Consider the following 26,136-nt stretch of genomic DNA (forward strand, 5'->3'; position numbering starts at 1 on the left):
AAAATTTTAAATATAATTCTCAAATTAAAAAATAAAAAGTAAATAAATAATATAATATTAGTTTTCTCATCTTTTTCTTTCTTACTTTTTAAAAATAATTTAAAAATTTTAATTTTAAAAAAACAATCTCATTAATTAGTGACTTATAAAGTGAATCCTGATCCACATTGTCCCTCTGTAACTTGAAGTTGGATTTTATACGTGGCAAGAAATTTAAAAAATAAACTTAATCATTAATTTTTTTATTATTATTATTATGTAAAAAAAGTCTTATCAATATTCGTGGAACTAACAACAAAGACTGATCATGGGTTGTCTTTGGAAGATTGAGCTCTTGTGAACCTTGTTATTCATGATTCATCTCTCTCACACCATGCACGTCATTATTACTAACCAAGACTGTACAGAAGGAGGGACCCATCAAGCCAGCATGAACACGAGCTTGCTTCACCATGCCCAACTAGGCAACTACCGAATCAATTAAATATTGCACGGCCACGATCTTCTCTCAAACGTTCTCATCATCATCAAGCAGCTAATAGAGATATACATGCTTGGTCACGTTTAGTGTTCAGACTCCAAAAAGCTGTATAAGAGCCTGAACCTTCAGCCATATATAATGCTATCACGGAGATAGAGATAGAGACTGAGAGAGCAGAGAAAGCAGACCTGTGTCATTATTCTTTCCCGTGTGCTTATTTTTTTCCTTTCCTTCTTCAGACTCCTCCAGAATTTAGAGGGAAAATTCGAAGTACGAAACAAAAGGGTGCTGTTCATTAGTTCCATAGAGTCATAGACTTTCTTCTTGTATTTTACTTCGGAATTTCTCTCCTGTAAATTATGTCAACTTTATGTTTGCTTTATTTACGTACTTAATTTGCTTGGCCTGAGCTTCAGCTTTATGGAGTATGATTTCAAACTTTTACTCCTTTGAGTCACATCCACGTGAGTTTCCTTCTTCGTTCAAAGAGGAAATTTGAAATTTCGCTTCCCATTTTAGTATGGATTTTTCCAGTACGATTTGAAGTTTTTAACTCATTAAGCTCGTTTGAAAGTGCAAAATTATCTGAGATAATGGTCAAAGATTTTTTTCCCTTGATTTTCTTCTAATTTCACCGGCCAGATTTTCCGCTACTCCGAGATATTTGTCCTTTTGGTAGTTTTGAATGGAACGTTTAATCTGAGTCGTAATTTTGTGAAGGTGAATAGCTGGAGATAAGAGTATCGCCGAAGCGTACGTAGAATCAGGGGCTTCGACGAGAGCATTGCGGAGGAAGATGATGAATAACTCTGTTTCGGATAACAGTTTTTACATCGAAAGTGATGAAGAGGATGTGGAAAAGGAGCTGAACAAAGGAGAAGCTGATGCTGATGGCGATGGGAACGATTCAGATTCTTCAAATTTTTCAAATGAAAACCAGCAGCCGAACAAACCCAGTTCATATAACGTTTCATGGCCTCAGAGTTACAGGTCAACCCATTCTATCCTCTGCTATCTTCATTAGATTTGTAAATTTCTGAGCTGTTTCATTGAGTGAATTCTTGTATTGTTTTATTTTCCTTTTTCTTTCTGAAAACGTCAAGACTCAGTAAAATCCTTTTTCATGGGAAAATGGTTAATGTCATTGTTTCCCCCGTTTTTTCGATCGTGGGATAACTTTTTTGCTTCTTTGCTGGAAGTAGAAAAATTCCAATCCTCCTGCACTTAATTGTTTTGCAATGTCTTTATGCGCGTTGTGTTCTGTGTGCCCATGCTTCTTATTCATATCTAAACGGCCTCGGCTTAATCGTCTTTGTGCAAGATTAAATGTCCTCTGATAATCTGTCCAACTGGGGAAGTAACTTTCATCTTCTTTGGGATTAAACGTTGAAGTTTCTGGGCCAATATTGTCAGTTAGCGTTTCGGTTTACTGATTCTATGTCAGTCATTTAAATTTTCTGCCTAAATTTTGCTTGTGAACAAGTTATACATGTCTCAAATGTTGAATGAGGAGGACCGAGGATGATAGAAATGTGACTGGTATGAAGTGGTTATCATTGAAAGAATTTTAGATTTTAGATTTGAGTGAAGTGAAATATGAGTCCTGACAGATTTGCTCCTTGTCACTTTTGAGTGCATTAACCTGAACGCTTATTCTATTGCAACCAATTTTTCAGGCAGTCAATTGATCTATACAGTAGCGTACCATCGCCAAATATCGGATTTCTGGGCACACCTTCACTGTCCAGATTAAGTAGTTCCTTTCTTTCTACATCTTTAACAAGAAGGCACACTCCTGAATCACTGTCTTCTGCAAAACCTCTGTTACAACCAACGGCAGATGAGCCACAGAGACGAAGCTCTCATACTTTGCTTCCTCCTTTTCCTTCTAGGAGGTCCATGATTAAGAAGGATGCTGCCAAGGTTTCTCATGAAGCTCCAATTCCTTGCCAGTGCTCTTATGGACAAGCTGTGCTTAATGGTAATTTTTTTAGAAAAAATTACATTCATGAAAAAACAAGTCATATTTCTATTTTAACAATAATCCATTTCACATTGGTCATTATCTGTGATTAATTTTCTTGGGAGGGGGTTGGCGTGATTTTCCCCTTCTTTTAATCTCACCCTCTTTTGAATGAATAAAAGAGAAAGAAGGCTGAGAAAGAAGGAGAAAATTAACAATGAAGTTATATTAGATATGTAAAGAAGCAAAAGATGTTGTGGAAATTAGTTGCTTCACTAACATGTCATGCAATATCATTAACTGAAACTTCTGCAGAATTTTGTATTTGGAAGGCATTATTTATCACCAATCTGGCAGACCAGTTTTTATGTTTCAGTGGTCCTACTTCATGTCTCTATTTCTTAGCAAATTTCCACCTCCATCATTGAGTTGAGGACATTATTTCTAACTCCAATAAGGTCTAAATAAAATGAGTGTTTTTTTTTTTTCCTCATTATAATTTTGACACATGGATAACATTATTAGGCTCATGGGTCAGTTGTGAAGATGTGACGTTGTCCATACTCACAATAATGCATTTCATGCGGCGAAAGGAAACTGATAGGCTGATCAATATGCAAAGGGGATGGGCCACCTGTGTTTAATAATAAAAGATATATATAATCGTTAGTGTAGTAAAATAAACTAGATATGAATAATGTGCACATACAATTTCTCTTCAGTAAATTTGGGTATTCTATTTCTTTTATATCATCATATTTATGAATAAATAATTAGGGGATACAACTGCTGTAACTAATCATTTATAAAATTAAGATGAATTGTTATTGTAAAATCTCTACACACATTCTGATAATATTTGTTAGGATGCGTGCTATTCCCCTATTGTACAGCAGGTGTCACTTCTATTTGGAAAAGGGTTTATTCATTATTACTTTCAATATTATCTTTACAAGAACCATTCGAACAAGTTCACATGCTGCTAAATTGTATTTATTGTTGTTAATGGAATTATGTATCTTGCCCAATTTTTACAGTGCTGGTAGATTTTTTCTACTTGTCTGGTCACTAAAAACTGGACTGTAAAATTTGAGTTATTTGTATGAGAACTGTGTGTGTGTGAAACATGACATATGTAGGTTAGGCATGAGTGTATGATTGTATGTACTTAAAGGCGGACCCATATACGGCTGTCTGAAAAATATTATTATGCTTCTTAAATTCACATGCATGCACTTTAAAACTAGCCGGGAATGTTTGTCTCATTCTTATATTGTTTTTTCCAGGCATAAATGTCCTGTGTGGTGTTGGAATCCTTTCTACCCCTTATGCTGCCAAAGAAGGTGGATGGCTTGGGCTTTCTATTTTATTGATTTTTGCAGTTCTTTCCTTTTATACTGGGATCCTTTTGCGTGCCTGCTTGGATAGTGAACCAGGGCTTGAAACATACCCTGACGTTGGCCAAGCTGCTTTTGGAACTACAGGACGTATTGCCATCTCAGTAAGTCTATCTGGTGATCTTTTGTTTCATGTGATTGTACTTTTGTATTTTTATTAACCTGTGGGTTCATTTGGAGTAATCAGCGACCCTGTAATGAAAGAAAGGGAATATGACAGTAAAAGGCCTAGAGATTATTGACAGCTCGGAATATTAAAAATCAAAGTTACTTTCTAAAATTAGCACTCATGTTCTCTAGAATAACAACTTGATTCATTCACTTGACCCACCATCTCGATATCTGTCCCATCTGAATCATTGGTCTTTATATCAAATGAGTAGAGAGAGAATGAAGCTGCTATATTAATTCCATATCAGTAGTCTTGCACTCTACTTTAGCTTCTGCTTTATATTAGACTGCTGGGGACGCAACAGGGTCAGCTCCTTCCTCAACTACTTCTATTAAGCTCATCAACTGTTAACTAACATCTTGATATATTATGTCGTTATATCACTTTTGTAACATCTGGAAAATAAAGTTGCAACCTCAGGAAGGAATTTTACTTGTTTCTATAGTCCGTGGAAGAAATTTTGATATTTAAGGTTCTTAGCTGTTATTAATAAAGGTTTTTTTCAGCCAAAGAATAACTTGTAGATTAATTGTCATTTTCCTTAAAAGAAAGAGGGTGGGAAGGAGTGAATCTCTTTTATAAAAATGAGTAGTCTCTAACGTGTTGTTTATGCTTTTTCTATTTGGCTATGGCGGATGCAGATTATATTGTACGTGGAACTATATGTAAGTACAGTTCCTTTCACTCTCTTTATGCATTCCTTTGGAGTCTCATCCATTTTAGTTTGACTGACTGGCTATTTAGTTGAGTTTGCTTCTCCTATATGTTTGGACATAAGTAAACAAAAATTCATTTTTGGTTCTCATACATGCTGTTTTTGAAGCTAATATCGAGTTCTCCTATACTTTATATCTGGGGAAAAAAAAGAATTGTGCAGCTTTTATGAACTACCTTTTTTTCAATAAAAGGTCATGATGCAGATGATGACCATATAAAGAACTAGTTGGAGTAAAACATGCCAAAGATTAGTTGGAAACACGTGTAAGATTTTCCAAAGAATGGTTATTTCATTCGATGCTTGATTTCCCCTCCAAATTAGTGAAAATGTTAAGAGACTTCCCCACGTTTTATTTTTTTTTTTTTAAAAAAAGACTTCCCTAAGATGCTTCGTTAGTCGTTCCACAATTGAGTAGTTTGTCATATATAATAAGAGATGGTGATCCTGACACATTTGTCCGTTTCAGTCTTAATAACTGAAATTTAAAAGGGCGTGAATATATTTTGTTACCCTTTTGTGGTGCTGCTATTTTTCATACTGGTGGTCCATGGAGCTTACCATTTTCTCCTCTGAGGTCTTTGGAATTGGCAATTATTTGAGATATTTAATTAAAGTTCCTTCATGCAGGCTTGTTGCATAGAGTATATAATTCTGGAGAGCGATAATTTGTCCTCTTTATTTCCAAATGCACACTTAAGTTTGGGTGGCATTGAATTGAATTCACACATTCTATTTGCACTGTTGACCACCTTGGCTGTTCTTCCCACTGTTTGGCTCCGTGACCTAAGTATTCTCAGTTACATCTCAGGTAGGAAACCTATTACCAATTAATTATCCATTATCTGAAAACATGATAAATCTGTCTCTTTTCACTTAGGCTATGCTTGGTTGGAGGGGAGGGGAGGGGGAGGGGGAGGGGGGTATCCCCCCAATTTTTTTTTTTTTTTTTGGGGGGGGGGAAGGTTTTGGAGGTTTAAAATTTCCCCTCCCCTCCCCTCCAACCAAACACTACCTTAAACTCAAAGTTGATGATACCTTTTTCTGGTCTTCTATTTGAGAGCCCCATAGATTTGCCACAGCCTTGAGAAGCAGTCTATAGGGTGCTCCTCAGAAGCATTGAAGTTGAATCCTAAAAGACATATTACCGAATACAAATCGCCTTTGCTGTCAAAATCCCAACCATTGAGTGACAAAATTCTCACAAATTGGGGATTATACCATGTTTGGACACAGAATGTTTGACAATAAAATGGGAAAAAGAATAGAAAGTAAATGAAGAATGACCTTTCCACCAAGACAAATGATATTGAGTAATGATCATAAGAACGTCATAGACAATACACAGATTGTTCTTCGTGATTGATTGCCTCCTCAGTTCCTTCAATAACGCCAAACATTTACTCACGCTAGATCATAGAAAGTGTCTCATGAACTTTTCAATCCTCTTTATTAACCAAATAGAAATCCTGATCAAGAATAAATATAAATTGTAGCTAGACAAGAGCTCTTGGGACATGTCATATGAATTCCTAAAGAGGATTAAGCAACCTTCTATACATCAAAAATTTTTGAATCTGCTGAGCTTTAGGATCCTAAAAGAAATAGGTCTGGGCTGACCAACATAATTAGTCAACCTAGTCTAGACAAAATTTTTAAAAATTTGAAGCAAAACCAACGAACTCAAAGAGTCATATCTCTTCCTGAGAAACCTTCATGGCCTGTGAACCTGCCAACAAGGCCCTCACCAGATCCCTTGGGTATCTCCAAGGAACACCGACTCAGATACCTGACAACTTGATTGTTAGTTTCTGTTGAAAATAGAGATGTTGGATCTGTTTCTAGAAAATTATGGACTTTTTAACATCTTCTGCATGTCTATTTATGTCGTCATTACCCTTGTACATATTTCAGCCATAACTTTTCATGAGTCTCGACAATATTGTGGGCAAATTTAAGCTCTCTGAAAAAATCTACAAAACTGCAAAAGACTTATGGTATTATCACCCCACAGCGTCTAAAGCATTTGAAATTTTAGATTGATCAATTCCATTAATATTTAAACATTGCTGCCTACATCAAAAGTAGTGCTTCAAAGTTAAATATGATTTGCATGTATGAACTATATTTGCAGCTTCTAAAAGTATGTGCGAATTTCATCTCTTGTTTTTTTTTTTTTTCCATTTGGAAGTCAAAATTCTACATTAGTATAATTTGGAATGACTTTTATCACTGTTCTTTATTCTTGGTCTAGCTGGAGGAGTTATTGCATCAGTTTTGGTGTCTCTCTGCTTGTTGTGGATTGGGCTGGTAGATGGAGTTGGCTTTGAGCACAAAGGGACGCCATTGAATCTTGCAACTCTCCCTGTTGCTTTGGGTGTCTATGGTTACTGCTATTCAGGACATGCGGTGTTCCCAAATATCTATACATCAATGGCAAATCCAAATCAATTCCCTGCAGTTTTATTAGCATGGTGAAGCAATAGTATTTTTAATTTTGCTATAATGAATCTACACTTATCCAGTCCTTTGTATTTTCAGATGTGTCAGACACTGAAAGTGTCCTAGCACATGTCCATCACAAGTCTTCTTAAAATCAAAGAGTTATTTTTAAGTAAATTATACAATCTTCTCTGAATCTTGATGGAATAACATAAGATAGGTACAAACCTTTATGCGGTATTTGCGCCTTATTACAATAGAGATCTCCCCTATTATACCAGCCAGCGTACAATAAGTTATAAATACCTAAGCTGGTTTAATAGAAAGAGGTACTTGAACAGAAAATGATGACCTTTGTGTTTAGAGAAGTCATGATTAAATCTTTTATAAATGCTATTCCCATTTATCCTGATACAATAGAAACCTCTTCTGGAATAATAGTGGTGATTTCTATGTAATTTTAAGAAAGATTTGTTTACTTTACTCTTATTTTTTCAATCTTCAAACATGACCTAACTCGAATATATGGAAGTCAAAACAAAAGCAAATAGCATGAGATGAGAGACTGGAAACCCCAGCTCGACAGGATAACATAAGTTCCTTGCTAATTTTTTTTTTCCTATAAAGTGAATAATTTCAATAATATAGCTTAATATTTTTTGTTCAGAAAATTTCTTTCAGAACACTATAAAAGGAGGTCCTTAAAATACAGGGATCTATCTGCTTCTAATTGTGATATTTTTCTTTTTACAGCTTTGGTATTTGTACCTTGTTGTACGCTGGAGTGGCTGTCATGGGGTACACAATGTTTGGAGAAGCAACACTTTCTCAGTTCACTCTAAACTTGCCTCCAGATTTAGTGGCCACCAAGGTTGCTGTGTGGACAACGGTATGGTCATTCTAGAATCCATGATGAGTTCTTTGATGGTTCAATGATATATCAGACTAGACTTGTTGGATTTGCTTTTACTACCTCTTAATTTCATTCAAGGAAATGTACATGTTCCAAGTATGAACTCAGCAATGTGATATCTCAACAGCACATTAGACTCAACTATATAAGTTGCTGACATTATTGTCTTCGATTTCTTCTTCTGCAGGTGGTCAATCCATTTACCAAATATCCTTTGATACGTGCGTGCGAGAACTATATAGGCATATGTGCATTAACACTTACATTTATTATAGATCCCCAAATAAAAGAAAAATTTAATTGCAATTGAAATACATCTAAGGAATCTAAGCATTCAGTTTTAGTTCCGTTAGTAAAAGGACTCTAGCTTTGGTAATTTTGCTCTAATCTGCGCCTATAGTGTGAAAAATAAATTTGTTTCTTCTTAATCAGTACCACATATGCATTGACCATATCTCCAGTTGCAATGAGTCTGGAGGAGTTGATACCATCATCCAACTCTAAGTCTTACCTATATTCCATTTTCATCAGAACAGGACTGGTAGTTTCTACGCTTGTTGTTGGTCTTTCAGTTCCTTTCTTTGGTGAGTCTTTCTTTTCTTCATCCTCTTCCCATGCACTTGCTCTTTATTTCAAGGGAATTGTCCGTTCAAATGTATCTTCTTTCTCAATATAGAACTATAAACAAAGCCAACAAACTGCAGTAAAATATAATCAAGTTAGTGGAATTATATCTATGATACATCAAGATCTGGTGGGCGTGGAGCGAGTCAAGTCATGTACTTAAAGGAGATTAGTGAGTTTGTCTTTGTTTTAAGCTAGTAATAGAAGTTGTGCTTAACAAACAATTATAAATTTGGATCTAGTGATGCTAGTCTTTTTCAAAGGCTTTATATCAGAACTTGGTCAGGGGTTTTCAATCCTTCCTTTCAAAAGCTGGTTTGAAGACAAACCTCCCTTAAGAGGGAAAGGATAACACTTCCTGGCTTGAGAGTGTGGATCAAGTTCAGCTAGGCGATGCCATAAAGTTGAAAAAATTGTGCCTTAACTATAACTTTTGGCCTTGTAGCAAGTGTTCTTCCTTAATTCTTGGTCCATTTTTCAGGGCAAACTTGAGATAAAATTAATCAGTCGTTTGATATATATTCAACAGAAAAAAACAATATATGGGAACATTTTTTATAACACAACACTACTCTATTGACGCTAAGAAAATCCTTCAAATATCACGTTTCGACCAAATGACTTTGTGCATTTTTCGATTGTGTTCTACATTCCTTTGCTGCAGGTCTGGTAATGTCGTTGATTGGATCTTTACTCACAATGCTTGTTGTAAGTTTCCATATATATATATATATTGGGTGCTATTCCTTTCTCGTAGAGGTTTTGACCATAGCATTCAGTTAACTGAACTTAACCTTTTTCGCAGACCTTGATTCTTCCCTGTGCTTGTTTCCTGAGAATCTTACGTGGCAGGGTCTCGAGCCTCCAGGTTCAATGATTGCACTCTTGATAATATTACTCTATTCAACCCATTATTCTGCTTTCTACCATTTCATAGGCCATCCAAAGCCTATTAGAATATGCAACAAGGAAATGAACTCGGAACACTTGATTAGACTATTCGCAAACATCAAAATAAAATTATGCAAGAACTATAGTTACTCAACAATATGGATTTTCTAGTCTCATCATATATTTTCCTTTCCTTCTTCATTTCCAGAGAATTGTCCCTAGAATTTAATAGATTTGGATCTTTTGAAACGCTTTACAGAGGTAAAGTTGATAAAGGTTGAAAAGATGAGTAGTATCATTTCTGTACATGTGGATTCTGTAAAAATGGGACTCACTTTCCTCCTTTCATCTCTCAATTTTTACCATGGAACAGGTTTTTTTTTTTTTTAAGACTTCTAGCGTGTTCGAGGGGCGGAAAGTTGAGCAAAGACTTCTAGGCTCATCATTTCTATACATGTGAATCCCATACAAACGATACTCCTCTCTTTTTTATTTCTCTCAACTTCTATCACAAGTTATAAAGTGCTTAAAAAAGACTTTTAGCTTTTTTTTTTTGGGGGGGGGGGTGTGGGGGCCCAGAAAGTTGATGAAAGGAAAAGAGCAGTGGCGTTATTCCTATACATGTAGATCCTGCAGAAGTGGAATTCACTCTCCCTTTTTTCTCTCTCAACTTTTATCATAAAGTACTTAGAAAAGACTTTTAGCATGTTTACACTATACAAGATGAAATTGTGAGAAAATATAGAAAAAGAGAAGTAATATCATTTCTGTACACTCCTCTCTTTTTATCTCTCAATTTTATCATAAAGCACTTAAAAGAGACTATTAGCATGTTTCGAGCAGAACATATAGTTTACCAAGTAGCCACATCCAACGCGGTACCAAACACATGCTTTAATGATGGATTGAGGCATGTTAAACATTTTGGTCCCGTTGGTTACTGAAAAAAGAATTAAATATAATGGATTGAAAAAATTAAAAAAAAAAGAAATTAAATTATCTTTTCTCTCATGATAAACATGATAAAACTCATTAATATATATTAAAAATGTTAGAATCATCACATCTTTCAAAAATTTTATAAATTATAATTCTCAATCCCAGAAATTAGATTCCTATTCTTTTTATGAATGTGCTTACTTATCCCCTCAATTATTTTATTTTTACTTTTATTTTTTTAATCCATTTAATTCCTTTCTAGTAAACAAACAGGAACTTAATTTTTGCATAACTCTCTCATAATTGAACATTTGTGGTATGCAGGCATCACTTTGCATTGCAGTGATCACGGTAGGAGTTGCATCATCTGCTTATGGATCGTACTCAGCTCTTACCAAGATTATAGAAAGCTTGAGACAATGAAGTTCTTGTGGCTTCACAGCCCTGCACAATCCTTAATCTTATTATTATTGAGCTTCTTCATGTCTTGTTCCATCCATTTTCCCCCAGTTTTGTTTCCTTTGTCTGAGGCTCTCCTGCACCGTTACTGTGTTGCTGGTGGTTCTTTCTACTTTGCCACTGTGAGTTTATCATTGAGAGGATTTTTTGTTTTGCTTTTTTTTTTTTTGGAACTAAAGCACACTGCTATATTTATTTCATTCTACATATTAATATTTGTTGCTAGTCTCTGTTGCATCTTGTATTCGTTTTCTGCATTGTGACAAATTATTAATGAAAAAAGGATACTTTATGCATATTAATTTTTAATTGGGATATTTTAAATTTAATTTAAATAATAAAAAATAAATAAGAAAACAAAAATAAGAAGGAGAAGAATCGAATTACATGTAAAAAGTTTAACTGTTGAAGTAAATTTCAATGATTTGTACAACTAAGTAAACATGGTTTTGTTGAGAGAGTGACAAATGGAAGAAAACTCCTTGGAGAGATTATTTTATATAGCTATATGACAGGAGCTAATTGAGAATAAATTTCCTTTTTATTTATACAGATTCAAATTTAAAACCTTGGATCAATGGAAAATATTGCTTAAAAAGGTCATTGAAGAATGTTAGTTTCATTTTGATTGTTAGCTAAGAAACATATTTTTGAATTTCATTTATTGTCTAGACCTTTTTCCCCCTAAAAAAATGATTCTATCATCATGACACTATTGCCTAATTCTAGGATGAAAGTTTTCTTTTTATGGCAAAATGTCCGAGAGATTGGGGGCTTTTTCTTTTCTTTTCTTTATCCAACATATGATATCTCTTTTTCAACTTTAACCAAACAAACAGATATAAAGAATTCCACATAAGTAATCTAAATATAATTTTTTATTCACCAAAAAAATAAATATAATTTTTATAAAAGTATAAATTACTTAAAAATCTTATATTAATAATTTTGTAATTTTATAAGATTTTTCTATATTTGGATTGTTTCTGTGAGATTGGGGGTATTTTTTTTTTTTAACAAATATCTTCACTTTTCATTTCTTTCCATTTGATTAACCACGAAATATGATGCAGTGATCGTCATTATTTTACAATTTGTTTCACCAAGTGTCTTTGCAACTAACCAAATAGGCCTTACATTAAATATTTGAGTATTACAATGGAATTATTATATGTGTGCACATAATAAATTAGTAAAAACGCCTGAACAATTGCATCAATAAATTAATAAAATTTATAATTTTAAATTGATTCGGTGATGAATTTAAATTTTTAAAAACTAATTTTGAAAATGTGTATGATGTGATTATTATATTATACTGTCATTTCTAATGCTATGTTGGGTTTTTCCCCCGGATTGTGAAAATGGGGCCTCCCCTCCAAAATGGAAGGATATGAAAGGGATGAGTATAATTTTGTTGCATTGTGATTAATTTAGTCATACCTCATTTTGATAATCCAAAAATATTCTTCTCTAAATAAAACCTGATCTCCTTTATTTTGAACATTGTTCGATTGTCTGTCAACATTGATAATTCAAAAATGCTCCTCCACAAATAAAGCTCAATTAAATATTATGATCCTTTTTCGTGAAAGCGGGTCTTTTTTAGTGATATAAACACACTTATCTTTTCATTAATTTTAACAAGTATTAACTAAACTGTTGTTGATTTCTTGAACTCATTAATTGAAAATTTTTCAGGCAACAAATAAGTAATTATCAATTTTTCTCTTGCTTTGTTAGATGGAATTTAATGGCTTTTTGATCCAATGGTTGATCATTGCTGCATGTTTCGTTTGATATATTTTAGTTTCTGCATTGTTGTTTTCTTATTTTACTTATTGTCGTCATTTCATGTTGGACTAGGTTGTTTCCTTTTTTTTTTTTTATATGCATTTTGCTTTCTACATTGTTATTTCATATTTTGCTTGTTGCATTCATTATTATTACGTTTAAGGAAAATATCACTTAGGGACCACTGGAAGTATTTCATATCAAAGAAGAATATTAAGATTCTGATTTTTTACTACACCTCCTTAATCCTTAGTTGAAAATAAACTTTCACAAGAAATGACTTAATTGTTCTTCTTTATGAAAGAGAAACAACTAAACAAGAATGGATTGCTAACGTCTGAATGTGTTATTGTTAATAACAAATTACTTGTTGTCAAAATTCAAATGGCTTGTTATTTATGCAAGGTGAAAATTTGTTCTATTAAACATGTGTTATTAGTTTTCAATCTTGTTAAAGTTCAAATGTGTTTTTGTCAATCACAAACTTATTGTTGCCAAAATCCAAATGGCTTATTGTTATACAAGGTGAGCACTTGTTCCTTTAAAGTTGTGTTGTCAATTTTTCAATACTATCAAAGTATGAATGTGTTGCTATCAATAATGAATTAGTTGTTATCAAAACGTGAATGACTTGTTCACTTAGAGTGAACACTTATTCTATTAAACCTATGCTGTTAGTTTTTCAATCTTGTTAAATTCTGAATCTATTGTTGTTAATCATAAATTAGTTATTGTCAAAACCTAAATGAATTGTTATTTATGTAGGGTGAGCACTTGTTATTTTAAACTTTAAGGGTAATTCAGTCATTTTCCATAAAAAATCATTTTCAGCTAGGAACCAAAGGGGTGCGCGAGAAATCAAAATCTTAAAAGTGCTTTTTTGATATAAAATACCTCCAGTAGTACTTTAGTAATGCTCTCCCTTATGTTTAACTTGTACGCTACTACTGTTAAAAAAAATGAACGGCTCTAAAAAAGATGTCAACAGCAAATACTTTCATTGGTGGATTGGACTAGAGAAATAGTTGATCATCTCATGTATGCTTTTCTTGTTGAGTATAGCACTAGTGGCCAAGTGAATGTCCACATTCACTATTGCCATGACAACATTGTGGAAAAAATGGTTGCTTTGTTTGGGAACAAGATTGAGAGGGAGAAAGTTAAAAATTGTTGGAAGATATTGAAGAAAAACGTCCCAAATTTTTTTGACATTTTTAGGAACGGCATGAGTGGTTTTTGCTTGGAACCCATCTACTTGTCTATGCCATGAGGAGCTCCAAGTTTGGAATAATTTGATTGAGGTAAGATTGTTTCATATTTTTGTGTTTTTGCTCACCTTGGTTATTGTTATTGTTGCTTAAGGCTTTATTTTTACTAATAGCTTGTTTATTTTTTTGGCTAAACCAATGGCAATACATTGGAGAAATACACCTCTCTCTAATTATCATAAGATGGTTAAATTTCATAGATATGATAGAACTTCTAAAGATGGATCTTTGATTCCCTTGCATAAGGAAATGACCATATACATTCATCTAACTAGAGATGAGGGCCTCAAACTATTGATGAGGTTGACAGCCTTGTATTGCAAAATAATGTAACATTGATAACCAAGTGCTTGAATTAACTGGTAAGGGGGTTGATTGAGCTTAATAAGAGGTTTTGAGTTCAAACCCTGGCTATAAAATAGTGATTAAATTCTTAATGGGAGGCAAGCTTCTAAAGAGATTCTTGCAGGTTGCCAATTGAATTACTATGGGTCAAAGACTTGGGAGTTTACAAAACAACGATCTAACATTTGAGAATTTCTTTGATAGCGAATTAAACCATACAAGCAACAAGAAAAGCAAATAAGCATCAATATTCAAAGAGAAAAAACTTGAACATTTTGCTAGAATTGAAAAGGCAATGTTTGATATGGAAAATGCAATAAAAGAAGAAAACGTCATATTAAAGAAAAATACAACCAACCTATCAATTCCAACAAAAGAAGCTTTGAAGATTATTAAAGAAAGTGGAGTGGTCTTATCAAGACTTCTAATATATATGACTTTTTCATGAATGATCTTATCAAGCGGCCACTAGTATAAAGTTTGTCTTTTACATGGGACTTTTTACATCAATTAAAAGGCACTTGCTGTTAAAAATAAATGTAGTGGCATTTTTGTAATATTATACTGTCATTGTAGGACTTTTAACATCGAGTTAAAATTAACCATGGTAGAAAATACTTTTAACATCGGGTATCAATTAACCCGATGTTAAAAGTTTAAAAAATTAAAAAATATGTATAATATAATACTTTCAATAGCAGATGCCAGCTTATTCGCTATTGAAAGTTTAAAATAAAAAAATACTTTTAATAGCAGGTGCTAGCTCACTTGCTATTAAAAGTCAATTTTCAATAGCGAGTAAGCTGGCACCTACTATTAAAAATATTCAAATTTATAAAAAAAATTAATACTCACCACACCTTCTATCTTTTCCATCAATTTCTTCTACCCTCCATCTTCTTTCATCAGCCTCAGCACCCTCCCCTAAACTCACTCTAGTCTCAGCTCCCTAATGCCTTTTGGTCTTAGCCCTCCTCTCCCAATGCCTTCCTCTTCACCTCAGCCCCTCGAACTTCCTCCCTCCGTCTTCAGCCCCCTTCTCCCAACTCCCTCTATCTTAGCCCCCAACTCCCTTCGTATCAACCCCCTTCCTAATCCTCTACCTCCCCCTCCTCTTTCCTCCCTCCTCCCCCTTGGCAGTCTTCTTTTCTCTCTATCGTCCAAATAGGTTTGATTTCCTTTCTTTTCTTTTTTTTAAAAAATTTTTAATTTATATATATTAATTATTATTTAATTGTTGCTGTTTGAATTGTTTAGGTATAAACTTGTTATTTTTTGCTTGAAATTTTTTTTTGGATGTCTAATTTTTAGAGGAAAATATGCCACAATTTTGTGAATTTCATTCTTTTTCCTAAATTATTTCAAGTTTAGTTCTTATTGATATTAATTGTTGTTGGGCTATTACTGGCTTCATAAGGCCTTAAGCTATTGTATGTGATTATTTATTTAGTGTAAAATTATAAATTTTGATTTGTAAAATTTTTTAAAAGTTTGAGGAGGTTCAATTTTTAGAAAAGACTCTACTAAAATTTTTCTAAATTTATTATTTTCCTTAAATTACTTAAAATCTTATATTAATTAGAAATTTACATTTTTTGAAATAGTTTGAAAATGATAACATGCACATTAGTTTTATTCTCCTTTAGGTAGTGACATATAAATCATAGTTGGATAAATGCTAGACGAACGAGTAATGAGTATGATAATGGAGTGAAGGAGTTTTTGTAATTTGCTTAGAAAAAATGTTGTTGACAATAGTGGGAGGGTCTACTGTCCTTATATAAATTGCTTGAATGAGAGGGACTAAGTGTTCCTGAAATAAGAGAACACTTGATTTGTGATGGGATTTGCATGAATTATACGGTGTAGATTTGGTATGTTGAATGATTAAAAAATCATAGTGGTACATCTTAATATATGGATGATTGGAGGTTTTATTTATTATTGTATTGTTTGAATTATGTTTTATTTACAATTTTTTATGTTATTTTTTAGGAACATGGAGAAGAATTAGAATAAACCTACTAACAATGCTCAAAGACAGTCGATTGTAAAGGTTATTCCAAGATAGCCTATTGTAGAGGTTACTCTGAGCCAGCCCACTACAGAGGTTAGTCTAAGCTAACCAACTGTAGGGGTTGCTCAAAGTAGTGATAGTGATCCTAGTCAGAAAAAATTAGTGAGGGGGGGTAGATGGCGCATGCAACTGAAAGAGTTGACCTTGAGTAGGACTACTGGCCACAGGTTACCAATCCAATTCAATTGGTTATGGAAATCACAAGGACCAAATAAGGCCAAGTTTGTTAGTTACTTTTGGTTCTCGTCACGTAACAAGCCCAATATCTTATTTGAAGATTGGCTTGATATGTCAGAATATGTGAAGGAACAAATTTAGGAAAGCATTTTGTAAAGTTATAAATATTTGTAATTATTATATGTAAAATACTAACTATTATTAATTGTAGCTCACCTACAATGTTTCGAATGATCAAGCATATTGGAGACAGCTACTAAAATACTATGAAGAACATTTGAGAAGTTTCAAGACTAACTTTGTGAGGAAATTTATCTATGTTGAGTTGAAAGAAGGTCAGCCTCATCCTAATCCTCTTGAAACATATTAGTTTCTGGATGAATAAATTTAGCAGGAATTCTATAAGACTTGAACTTTTGAAAATGTTGTGGTTAGTCAATTTTTAATTGATTTAATTTTATTAATTTAATTTAATTAATGTATTAATTTGTTAATTTTTTTATTAATTAATAGGAGAAATGAGCAAAAGGGCAAGAAATTACTCGAAAAAAATGAATGCCCCCACACAATGTCTCATGGGAGTTATGATCAGGTTGACAATATTTTGATGGATGAGAAGTTGAAGAAGAGAGAAGAAGAAGTTAAATCAGATCCTTCTATTCTCTTATCCCTACCATCACCCATCTCTCATAAAGATAAATGGAGATATGGTTATTAATATAAGAAAGAAGGGTATACAAGTGAGAAGACACACAAAGTTGCCAAAAGGATTATAAGTAACATTTAATTCTTTAATTTTTTATCCAATTATTCATATTTCTTGTTATGATTTTTGTTTTGTTTGTTATAGGAGACTCTTAAGGAACATCAAGCTTAAGGATCCTTCACTCCAAAGGGTATGAATGACATATTGTGGTTGCTATAGGAAAACCAAAGCATCTAGGGTATGTTAGAGGTGTTGGATTTCGTGTAGGAATCAGAGATTACTTTGTAGCACCTACACATTTTAGCAGCTTGGCTGATGTTACGAGAGAGGAGCTAGAAACTGTAATAACAAATATAAGACAACTAGCAATGAAGGATGTTGAAGCTTCATTTGAAGCCTGCTTGAAAGCCTGGCTTGCAAAAATAAAAGAGGAGATAATGTGTTTTATGACCTCACAACAAGAGATGATTGCTAATGCACCTCATACACAGTCTCTTAGATTTCATAGCATGAAAAGAGTAATGTTCTTGGATACATGTCAAAGTGTCTTTCAACTAGAAATACTGATAAATTGTGTGAGTTATATCTAAAGGACCTTGATAGATGCTTGGTCGCTCTTGACAATGTTCATACTTTGGGACAAACCATCCACCACAAACAAATGCAACAAGATTAAATGAGAGTAGTAGTAGAAGATGTAAAAGTACTAAAGGCGCTCATCCTATTCCCTGTTGATGAGGTCAAAACTATGTTGAAACTGTTGGTACTTTTATCATGTGGCTCAAGTGACTTGTGAGTATGGTTCAAACTGCAATACGTTTTATTAAATATTTCATGTATTTATTAAATATTACTTTCTTATCGTTTTTTATTAACTATTTCTTGCTTTTTTAGGTTTCCTCGCCAAATCTTCCCCCTTTAAAACTTCCATAGCCCCTATTGTAACACAATCACTACAGTTGATTCCTCTCCAATAAATAATTTTATTAGCCTATGATAAATCATTCAAATAAAAAATGTTTGTCAAGGAAAATGATGTTGTGGCATGAATAATCCAGTGATGATTGAAATGGAAGATTTGAAGTGGCTTCTCTCAAAAAGTCAACTTACCATAACATCAATTGAGTTATTTATGTTATAAGTATGTTTTACTTGAATATAATTAATTTATGAAGTTTAGTCAATTAACATGATTGCATTATTTTAGGTACATCCATCGTTTGTGCATCATATCAGGCAAAGGAGATAATTTTGAATTCCTTTGCCTGCATCACATGACAGAGAAAGAGAATACTTTGGAAACAAGATTCCAGTACCTCCAGTAAAGAATATGTGAAGTCAAAAAGAATGTTTTCATGGCTTTATACGTGCACTTATAAGGACCAATTTGTAATTAATTTTTTTTATTAAATGTGGATTTATTCTAACTCACCCTATTTTACAGGGACCACTGACAGCTGATTTTTTTTCATTGAAGAGTAACATAATCCTCTTTTTATGCTCCCTCCATTAGAAGCATATGAAGAAGTTGATAAACTCATAAGTATACTTGTAGAAAAACTATTCAATTTAATTTTTTATGGATATATTAATTATAAATCTCATGATTTTGATCATAGAACAATGAAAACATACCAAATAAAAGTTCTAAAAAAGCACGCACATAAACTCAAGGATCCCATGTGGATTGAGCTAAAGGTAGGTAAAACTAACACTTTATTAACTTATTCAATTATTAAGATTTTTTGTTGATTGCTTATATATGATTTTATACAGAGTCGTAAGCAACTACAGAAGACTAGCTTGTGTGGAATATATATTATGAGGTACATGCTCAACATCATCACATTGGAAATGACCTCATTTATTAATGAGGTAAATATATTTTTTAAAAGCTAATTTTATTATTATTTGAATTAGTTAATTAATGTTTTAATAGCAATTTTATATTTAAATTTAAATATTTGACAGATCCATTTTCTAAAGAAGAGGTTGACGATATCCTCACACTGGGCACAATATTTTACAAATGGTATGTGAGGTTTAAGTAGTTTTTTTAGAAAATTGTATAGACAATTTGAGTTTTATGTAATTTCTATATAAGATTTTGCATTGAAATTTGGATTATTTATATTGATTGGAGCTAGCTAGTTGGCTTTAAATTGTATAAAATATTTTTATTTGCATGAATTGAGAAATAAGTAGAAATAGATTAATTTTTTTTTTAAAAAAAACCACATCGCTAATAAAAGTGTCACCTTTTTTTTCTTACAAAAATTCTAATAATGGGCAACTTTCAATAATGAATTTAAAATTTCTATTAAAAGTTTTTTTCAACAATGTTGAACAACTATTGTTAAAAGTCACATACTTTTAGCAACTTTCATAACAACAATAACTATAACAACTATTAAAAATATTTTTTATATACTATTAAAAGTCTATTTTATAATAGCAGGCTCATAGCTGTTACTACCTATATACTAAGTATCGGAAAGATGTTATTTGGTTATTAGATTAGTACATGGCTGCACGTTTAAACAAATATTTTTTTGATATATTGCCGCATGCTTCATGATTCAACATACTTTTATATTTGAGAAGGGTGTCTTGCTTTTATCATGGCATTTGTTTAATGCCGTGATTTATGATGTTTTGTTGTCTGCTCTATGATTGAATTTCACATTCCTACCTACCCTAGATTGAATATTATCATTATGAATCATGCCACTAATATATATATATATATATATATATATATGTATGTATCATTATGAATCATACATATAGTTACAATTATTAAATGGTCCCATTTTATTACACCTTTAATCTCTTGGCTTATTGTGTAACGATGAATGCATTCTTTTTAGCATTGGTCTTCATGGTTACATCTTCTAATAAGTCAACATGGTGGAAAAAAATTAGGGGTCTTCAACATGCAATTTGGCTTACTTTATGCTTTTATTAATTTTTTTAATTAACATGAACTCTTTCGTTTAAAAATATAAAATATTTTTTAAAAGATTATATATTAAAAAATATAAAATATTTTTAATCGATGTGTAATCATTGCCTTTTTTTAAAAATGTCCCTATTGATAATGACTTTATATTTATTGTAAGGTATTTAACGGGGATAAATATGAAAAAGTAATATTAATTTAAAATTAAATAACTATTTTATTAAAATGAGATTTGATTAAAAATGCTTTACATTTTTAAATGGAAGGAATATATTTTATTAAATATTCATAAAGTAGGAAAAAAGTAATTTTAATAAGATAATGGCATACTTGTCTATATATATATAATTTTTTTTTCATTAAATTTTTCCCTTACTAAATGAGTTTATATCCGGTTTTAATTTAATTTTATATAAACGATTTTCCTACGAAATATTTTTCCATCTCTGGAATTTTTATTGAAGATCCACCGATTGCAAAATCCCGCCAACTACAGTAATTGTCAACGGTTTAACCTCCTTCACTTGAACCCTTCGCCGCCAAACACAACATTGTAGGCCTGTACGGTTCCTCCCCTTCTACCAAACCGCCAATCCCCCTCTGCCTCCCTGCCTCCCTCTCTCTCTCAGACTTGGGTCTCTGTCTCTCCACGAAATGTTGGAAGCTATTCGAATCTATCCATCTTCTACATCCTTAAGAGCCATCACAACCCTTTCTGATTCTTCCTGTAAAATCTCTCTAGGATTTTTAAACTCTTTGACTCTCGGATGCAGATCGCCTTTTTCATCCGTTTATGCTTCTCGTGAGATCCTGAGGTTTGGGAAGAGATTTCTCGTTCTTCAGCAAGAAGGGTCTTTGCAAGAGCTCGATGACTCACCCGTTTCTGTTGAGCTCCAACCCATTTCTAGCGAATCCATGTTCGATCGGGTTATTAATGGGGCTCCGAAGCGCGACGACGCGGTCGTAATTGTCTGGTAGGTTCTTGCTGGTTGTGGTTCATGTTTTTATTTTGCTTGTTTGCGCTATCTTCTTCTTCTTCTTCTTCTTTTTACCCTCTTCTTCTCGGTATCTTTTGTCTCTTCTATTTTTGCCCCTTTCCCTGGAACAAGTTTCGAGAAGAATTTGCAACCGTAGTGGACTTGCAGAGATTGGAACTAGATATTTGATGATAGCAAAATGACAATGTATGCAAAACATGGGTCCCTTTTCTGTCTGGCCTCACCTAATTGTGGCCAATGGTTTGTGATCTTTCCAGAAAGATATTCTTCTTGAGTTTAGCACAAGTCCATTTTTTCTGGTTCAGGTGAATTTTTCATTTCCCATTTTGTAATGGCTTTGTTAATCTGATACTTGAGGACCTCGATGGGGTTTAAGGTTTCGTTGGTGTTCACATCATCCAGAATTAGATAACCTTAATTAAATAGAATTATTTAAGAAATTAGTGTACAATAAATAGTTTGTTACCGAACAGAAACATATTCTTCTATGGACTTGGCCCGACTTCATTTAAGCTTGTATCTCAACTAGCAAGCATTTAGTAAATTGTAATTTTAAATAAATTTTGTACAAAAGCTATCTCATCATCTACAATGCAATCTATAATTGATTTATTGATCTTCTAGAAGTTGATGAAATCATTTTGTTGGATGAAGCCTCGGGATATGATCAGAACTATCTGGTTTCTATAGTTTGGTAACTTAGGAGTGTTACGTTCCTACTTTGTTAAATTGATTTGAGTTCCGTGAAGCACTTGGAATGACTCTGTTGTTCATTTTCACTAGATGAAAAGATTTTGTTTGCTTCTCTTTGAAAGACCAAGTTAGCAAGCTGGGATTTGATTTGACACAAGTTTACGTGGCTTGTACTTTGTAGGATGGCACGTTGGTGCAGAAAATGCATATATTTAAAACCGCAACTCGAAAAGTTGGCAGCAGAGTATTACCCAGGGTTGGACTCCACTTTCTCTTCTAGCCTTCAAGCACATATCTAACCTGTTTTATCAACTCTTAATTATGATTTGCTTATGCTGGTATGCTATGGTGTAGATTGCGGTTCTACCACGTTGACGTTAATACAGTTAGCCATAAACTTGTTGCGCGGGCTGGTGTAACTGTAAGTCCCTTGTAGCTTCCTTCAGATGCAACATGTGATGCATTCTGTAATTCACCATCTTAAAGCATGTTGTTTATGTGGTGAAATAATCATCTGTGACCTGTAAAGTTTTCTGACACAAATACTGTTACATCTTTATTGGTGCTTCTCAGTTGTACGTGTAGTGTTGCATTGACAACTTTTCCATTAAATTGGTGTTATCACTCTGTGAGTGAGAGAGAGAGAGAGAGAGAGAGAGAGAGAGAGAGAGAAGTTGCCATATAGAATTATTGAAACAAAACAAGGATATGTGTGAATAGGAAAGAAAAAGTACAAACTGAGAGCCTAAGGCTGTTGTTAGCTCATTGTAAGTTTAGCGTTGAGAGTGATAGTAAGTTTATTTGTCTAACTAATGCTACTTTTGAATTTATAAAGTATACCTATTTCTAACAAATTTTTGAGCAAAAACTTTTTAATGGGAATACCCGTAGCAGAATGAATACTGCCTGGCCGCTGATGGCAAAATCTGTTGCCATGATTCTACAATTATGGTTTTCTTGGTTCATGAGTGGTTTTGATGAGTTCATGTAATACTTAAATGGAGGGTGAGAGGATGCTATGTACTTTTGCAAGACTCCCTGGACTCTTTATCACTAGACACATTTTCCGGTGCACTGCATGAAATTTAAGGTGAGGTGTACTACTCATATCTTATGAGTAGCGTGACTTATTATTGATTCAATATTAGATATTGATACGTCGATTCTATCCTAACAACTCAAATCAACTTGGCAAGTACAACTTCTTGGCTATACGACATACTTATGTACGAATCTGTATGTTAAAATACATGCATTTTGCTCTACTTCTTATCATTCTCGTTGCATTTTGCTTCAACTAAATTACTTGTATTTCTTGCCATGTATTTGGATCCTGCGTCTTCTCAAACCTCGCAGAAAATGCCAACCATACAAGTAAGGGCCATTAGATTAGAGTTATTTTGTAACTAATTATATCCTTCCATCGCCAGAGTGTATAGAACCTTTTTTTTTTTCTCCTTTTGTTTCAGTTATGGATGAATGGTGAGAAACGAGCTGAAGTCATTGGTGGCCATAAAGCACATCTGGTAATAAATGAAGTCCGGCAGATGATTGAGAATGAGTCCACTGAATGAGTTAGTAGTGCAACACGTAATTTTTCATTAGTTATCTTCTAAATTCTTGTAAATTCTGAAGGGCTAAAGGGCAAACACATCTAAAAAATTGTCGGCCTGAAGTATCTAACAGTTTAAAGTGAAGAAAAATGTACGAGTGCTTATGAACTTATTTTTTTCAATGCACGGTCATCATTAAATTGTGGATTTAAAATTTAATAGTTTAGCCTCGGATGCACCGAAAAAACAACTTTATGAACAATCGTACATTTTTTTTCATTTTATGCCATTAGATGTTCCTAATCAATGATTTTTTAGATATTTTTGCCTCCACCCAAATCTAAAACCAAGGAATTGATTTCTGCATGATGCTGTAAGAGGAGAGAGCAACACTTGGGGTCCTAAATATGGTACTACGTGGCAAGTGGGGCTCACCCATCTCATGATGGTCACTCTTTCCCCTTGCATTTATTTACTATTGTTTCTGTAGATGAGCAGTAGAACGCCGCGATTTAATGTTTATATTTTTTGACCTGTTATAGCAAAAGGGAATGAATTGTTTTGCTACGTTTTCTTGGCCACCCGATTTGCTTATGGAGGTTCTTGTTTTATTTTTTAAATTTTTTGTTGAGTTAAATGTGTTTTATTTATCTTTTCTCTTTTGGGAACTAGGAAACTCTTGATATCCACCATCTCTGATCCTATTTATAAAGTTAAGAGAGAAAAATATTTTTTGTTTTATTTATATAAGGCATGACATACTAAGATTGTACATAGGTAGAGTTGAATTAGGCATCACTCTTGTTTGATACTTGATTCAATGTTTAATTTGGGCCAACTTGATGCCTAATGTTTAAGGTTGGGTTTGGCCTGATTGACTTAGAAAGGTTTTTACAAATATTTTTTGAAAAATATATAAAAATATTTTCTTAAAAAAATATAATTATTATCATTTAAAATATATTCTTTATAAAATAATAGTATAAACAAATGTAATTTTTTTAAAGATTACATATCAATAGTTGTAAATTATTTTTATATAGTATTAAGTTCAAAACAAATTTTAAATTTTGAAAGAGATTAAAAAAGCGTAATGATAAATGTTCAAAAAGATTATAAGAGTAATATAATTCATAATAACTTAAAAAACATATAAATTAAATATTATTTACAAAAAATGTTCAAAAACAAAAAAATGGTAAATATTCAACCTAGGTTGAACAAGGTAGGGTTTGACCTTTGCTTGGTAAGCAACAATCATTAATAATTATCAATTGGTAATTAATATTAATAACTTTAGTAAATGACATGGGATTTCATAGTAATTCATCATTTTATAGGATTTTTATGTTTTTAGATTCATTGTATGGACTTGAAACTCAACTTAAAACTGATTTTCCTAAAATTAGTACAAACACACATATAAGAGAGACTTTCCAAAAGAATGCAAGGGGGGTAGGGAAGAGGACACTTTCAAGGAGTCCTTTTTTTTTTTTTTTGGTAATAAGTGATTAGCCTATGGTAAGCCAATCATCGTATAGCATAGAGATACCATCAATGGAAATGTCATTAACAAAAACAATGTCCGGGCCATTGTGGTTGGCACAGCGAAGAACTTCCTTATGAGCGCGATGTATTTCAACATCCATGGTACTGTAAATAATATGCCTAAAACTTCCATCTGCATCATCCTCGTGGAGATGATAAACACAACCGTGAATGACTATGAACTTATGATTGGCCGAGGCGAATGTTCTCAAAGACAAATTTTCAGCGGTTCTTCCAGAGGAGCCAACAACCGATGCCAAATGTTTTGAGGCAGTCATTTGGAGAATGTACTACTGGTAGCTGGTTTATGGTGAGTGTTCCAATTAAACCATCCCTACAAATTTCCACATGAAAAACTAGAATCAAAACCACTATGAATTAAAAGTTTCCACAAGCTTTTGCAGTAGGGTAATCACCAACAATATGAGTCACACTATTCTCTTTGTGACACTCAATCAGACATTCACATATTCACATGTGGAAAGTCCCATTTTGAGTCCTAGTGAGTTAGTGAGAAATCTTTTACAAAGAACTCATCAAAGAAAGAATTTAACTTTATTGGAGACAGGCTACCTCCAAAACTTCTTTTAAAGGGGTTCAACTAGATCAACATGTTGATGGAAAACTTTTAAAAAGTCATATTTTTTTTTTTAGTTATATTACACTCCACATGATTTCTTTAATAACGTATTTCTAATTGATTTACTAAAACTAAAGAGAGATGACTAAGTTATTAATCTTATTTAAAAATAAAAAAATTAATTTTAACCTTTAAATGGAATCACATTTATATTACATTCTTTTTCATAATTAATGACTTTAAATAAAAAAAATATTAAAATATTTAATTAATATCTTGTCAAATAATTTATAATAAGGGGCATTCTTGTTTTTAAGGCGCCTTGTAATAAATAGAAGAGGGACTATATTAATGCTCTCTTCATTCCGAATTATAAGATAACTTTGAAGATATTTTCTTGTCCAAAAATATAAGATAACTTGAGAAAAAAATTAAGCTT

The 26,136-nt window shown here is 32.8% G+C and overlaps 2 protein-coding genes across 4 annotated transcripts; both read left to right on the plus strand.

Moving 5' to 3' along the window:
• The first annotated feature begins 524 nt into the window (after positions 1-524).
• LOC129315026 (amino acid transporter AVT1C-like) lies at positions 525-11,224 on the plus strand. 3 transcript variants are annotated; one of them, XM_054958539.1, is made up of 13 exons: positions 525-766; positions 1,202-1,471; positions 2,158-2,462; positions 3,731-3,945; positions 4,655-4,678; positions 5,359-5,539; positions 6,983-7,202; positions 7,924-8,059; positions 8,271-8,290; positions 8,522-8,667; positions 9,372-9,415; positions 9,513-9,575; positions 10,862-11,224. In XM_054958539.1, the coding sequence occupies exons 2-13, from the start codon at positions 1,278-1,280 to the stop codon at positions 10,958-10,960; spliced, it is 1,647 nt and encodes a 548-aa protein (XP_054814514.1). In that variant the 5' UTR covers positions 525-766; positions 1,202-1,277; the 3' UTR covers positions 10,961-11,224. The 3 variants fall into 3 exon arrangements, with proteins under 3 accessions (XP_054814514.1, XP_054814505.1, XP_054814520.1); XM_054958530.1 differs by having other exon boundaries at positions 526-751; XM_054958545.1 differs by lacking the exon at positions 525-766 and adding an exon at positions 809-945.
• A 9,611-nt stretch (positions 11,225-20,835) lies between these two features.
• On the plus strand, positions 20,836-24,189 carry LOC129306824 (thioredoxin-like 3-2, chloroplastic). Its single transcript, XM_054947576.1, has 5 exons — positions 20,836-21,299; positions 22,198-22,272; positions 22,371-22,437; positions 23,373-23,390; positions 23,486-24,189. Exons 1-5 carry the CDS (start codon positions 20,980-20,982, stop codon positions 23,588-23,590), a joined length of 585 nt encoding a protein of 194 aa, XP_054803551.1. The 5' UTR covers positions 20,836-20,979; the 3' UTR covers positions 23,591-24,189.
• The last annotated feature ends 1,947 nt before the right edge of the window (positions 24,190-26,136 follow it).

Source organism: Prosopis cineraria, unplaced genomic scaffold (assembly GCF_029017545.1).
Source record: "Prosopis cineraria cultivar Desert tree isolate PC_DT_omini unplaced genomic scaffold, ASM2901754v1 PC1, whole genome shotgun sequence".
NCBI classification, from domain to species: Eukaryota; Viridiplantae; Streptophyta; class Magnoliopsida; order Fabales; family Fabaceae; genus Prosopis; species Prosopis cineraria.

Coding starts and splice junctions, on each gene's coding strand:
- LOC129306824 (XM_054947576.1), top strand. CDS start 20,980: ATGTTGGAAGCTATTCGAATCTATCCATCTTCTACATCCTTAAGAGCC. Junction 21,300..22,197: donor GACGCGGTCGTAATTGTCTG/GTAGGTTCTTGC, acceptor TGTACTTTGTAG/GATGGCACGTTGGTGCAGAA. Junction 22,273..22,370: donor GCAGCAGAGTATTACCCAGG/GTTGGACTCCAC, acceptor GCTATGGTGTAG/ATTGCGGTTCTACCACGTTG.
- LOC129315026 (XM_054958539.1), top strand. CDS start 1,278: ATGATGAATAACTCTGTTTCGGATAACAGTTTTTACATCGAAAGTGAT. Junction 1,472..2,157: donor TCATGGCCTCAGAGTTACAG/GTCAACCCATTC, acceptor CCAATTTTTCAG/GCAGTCAATTGATCTATACA. Junction 2,463..3,730: donor TGGACAAGCTGTGCTTAATG/GTAATTTTTTTA, acceptor TGTTTTTTCCAG/GCATAAATGTCCTGTGTGGT.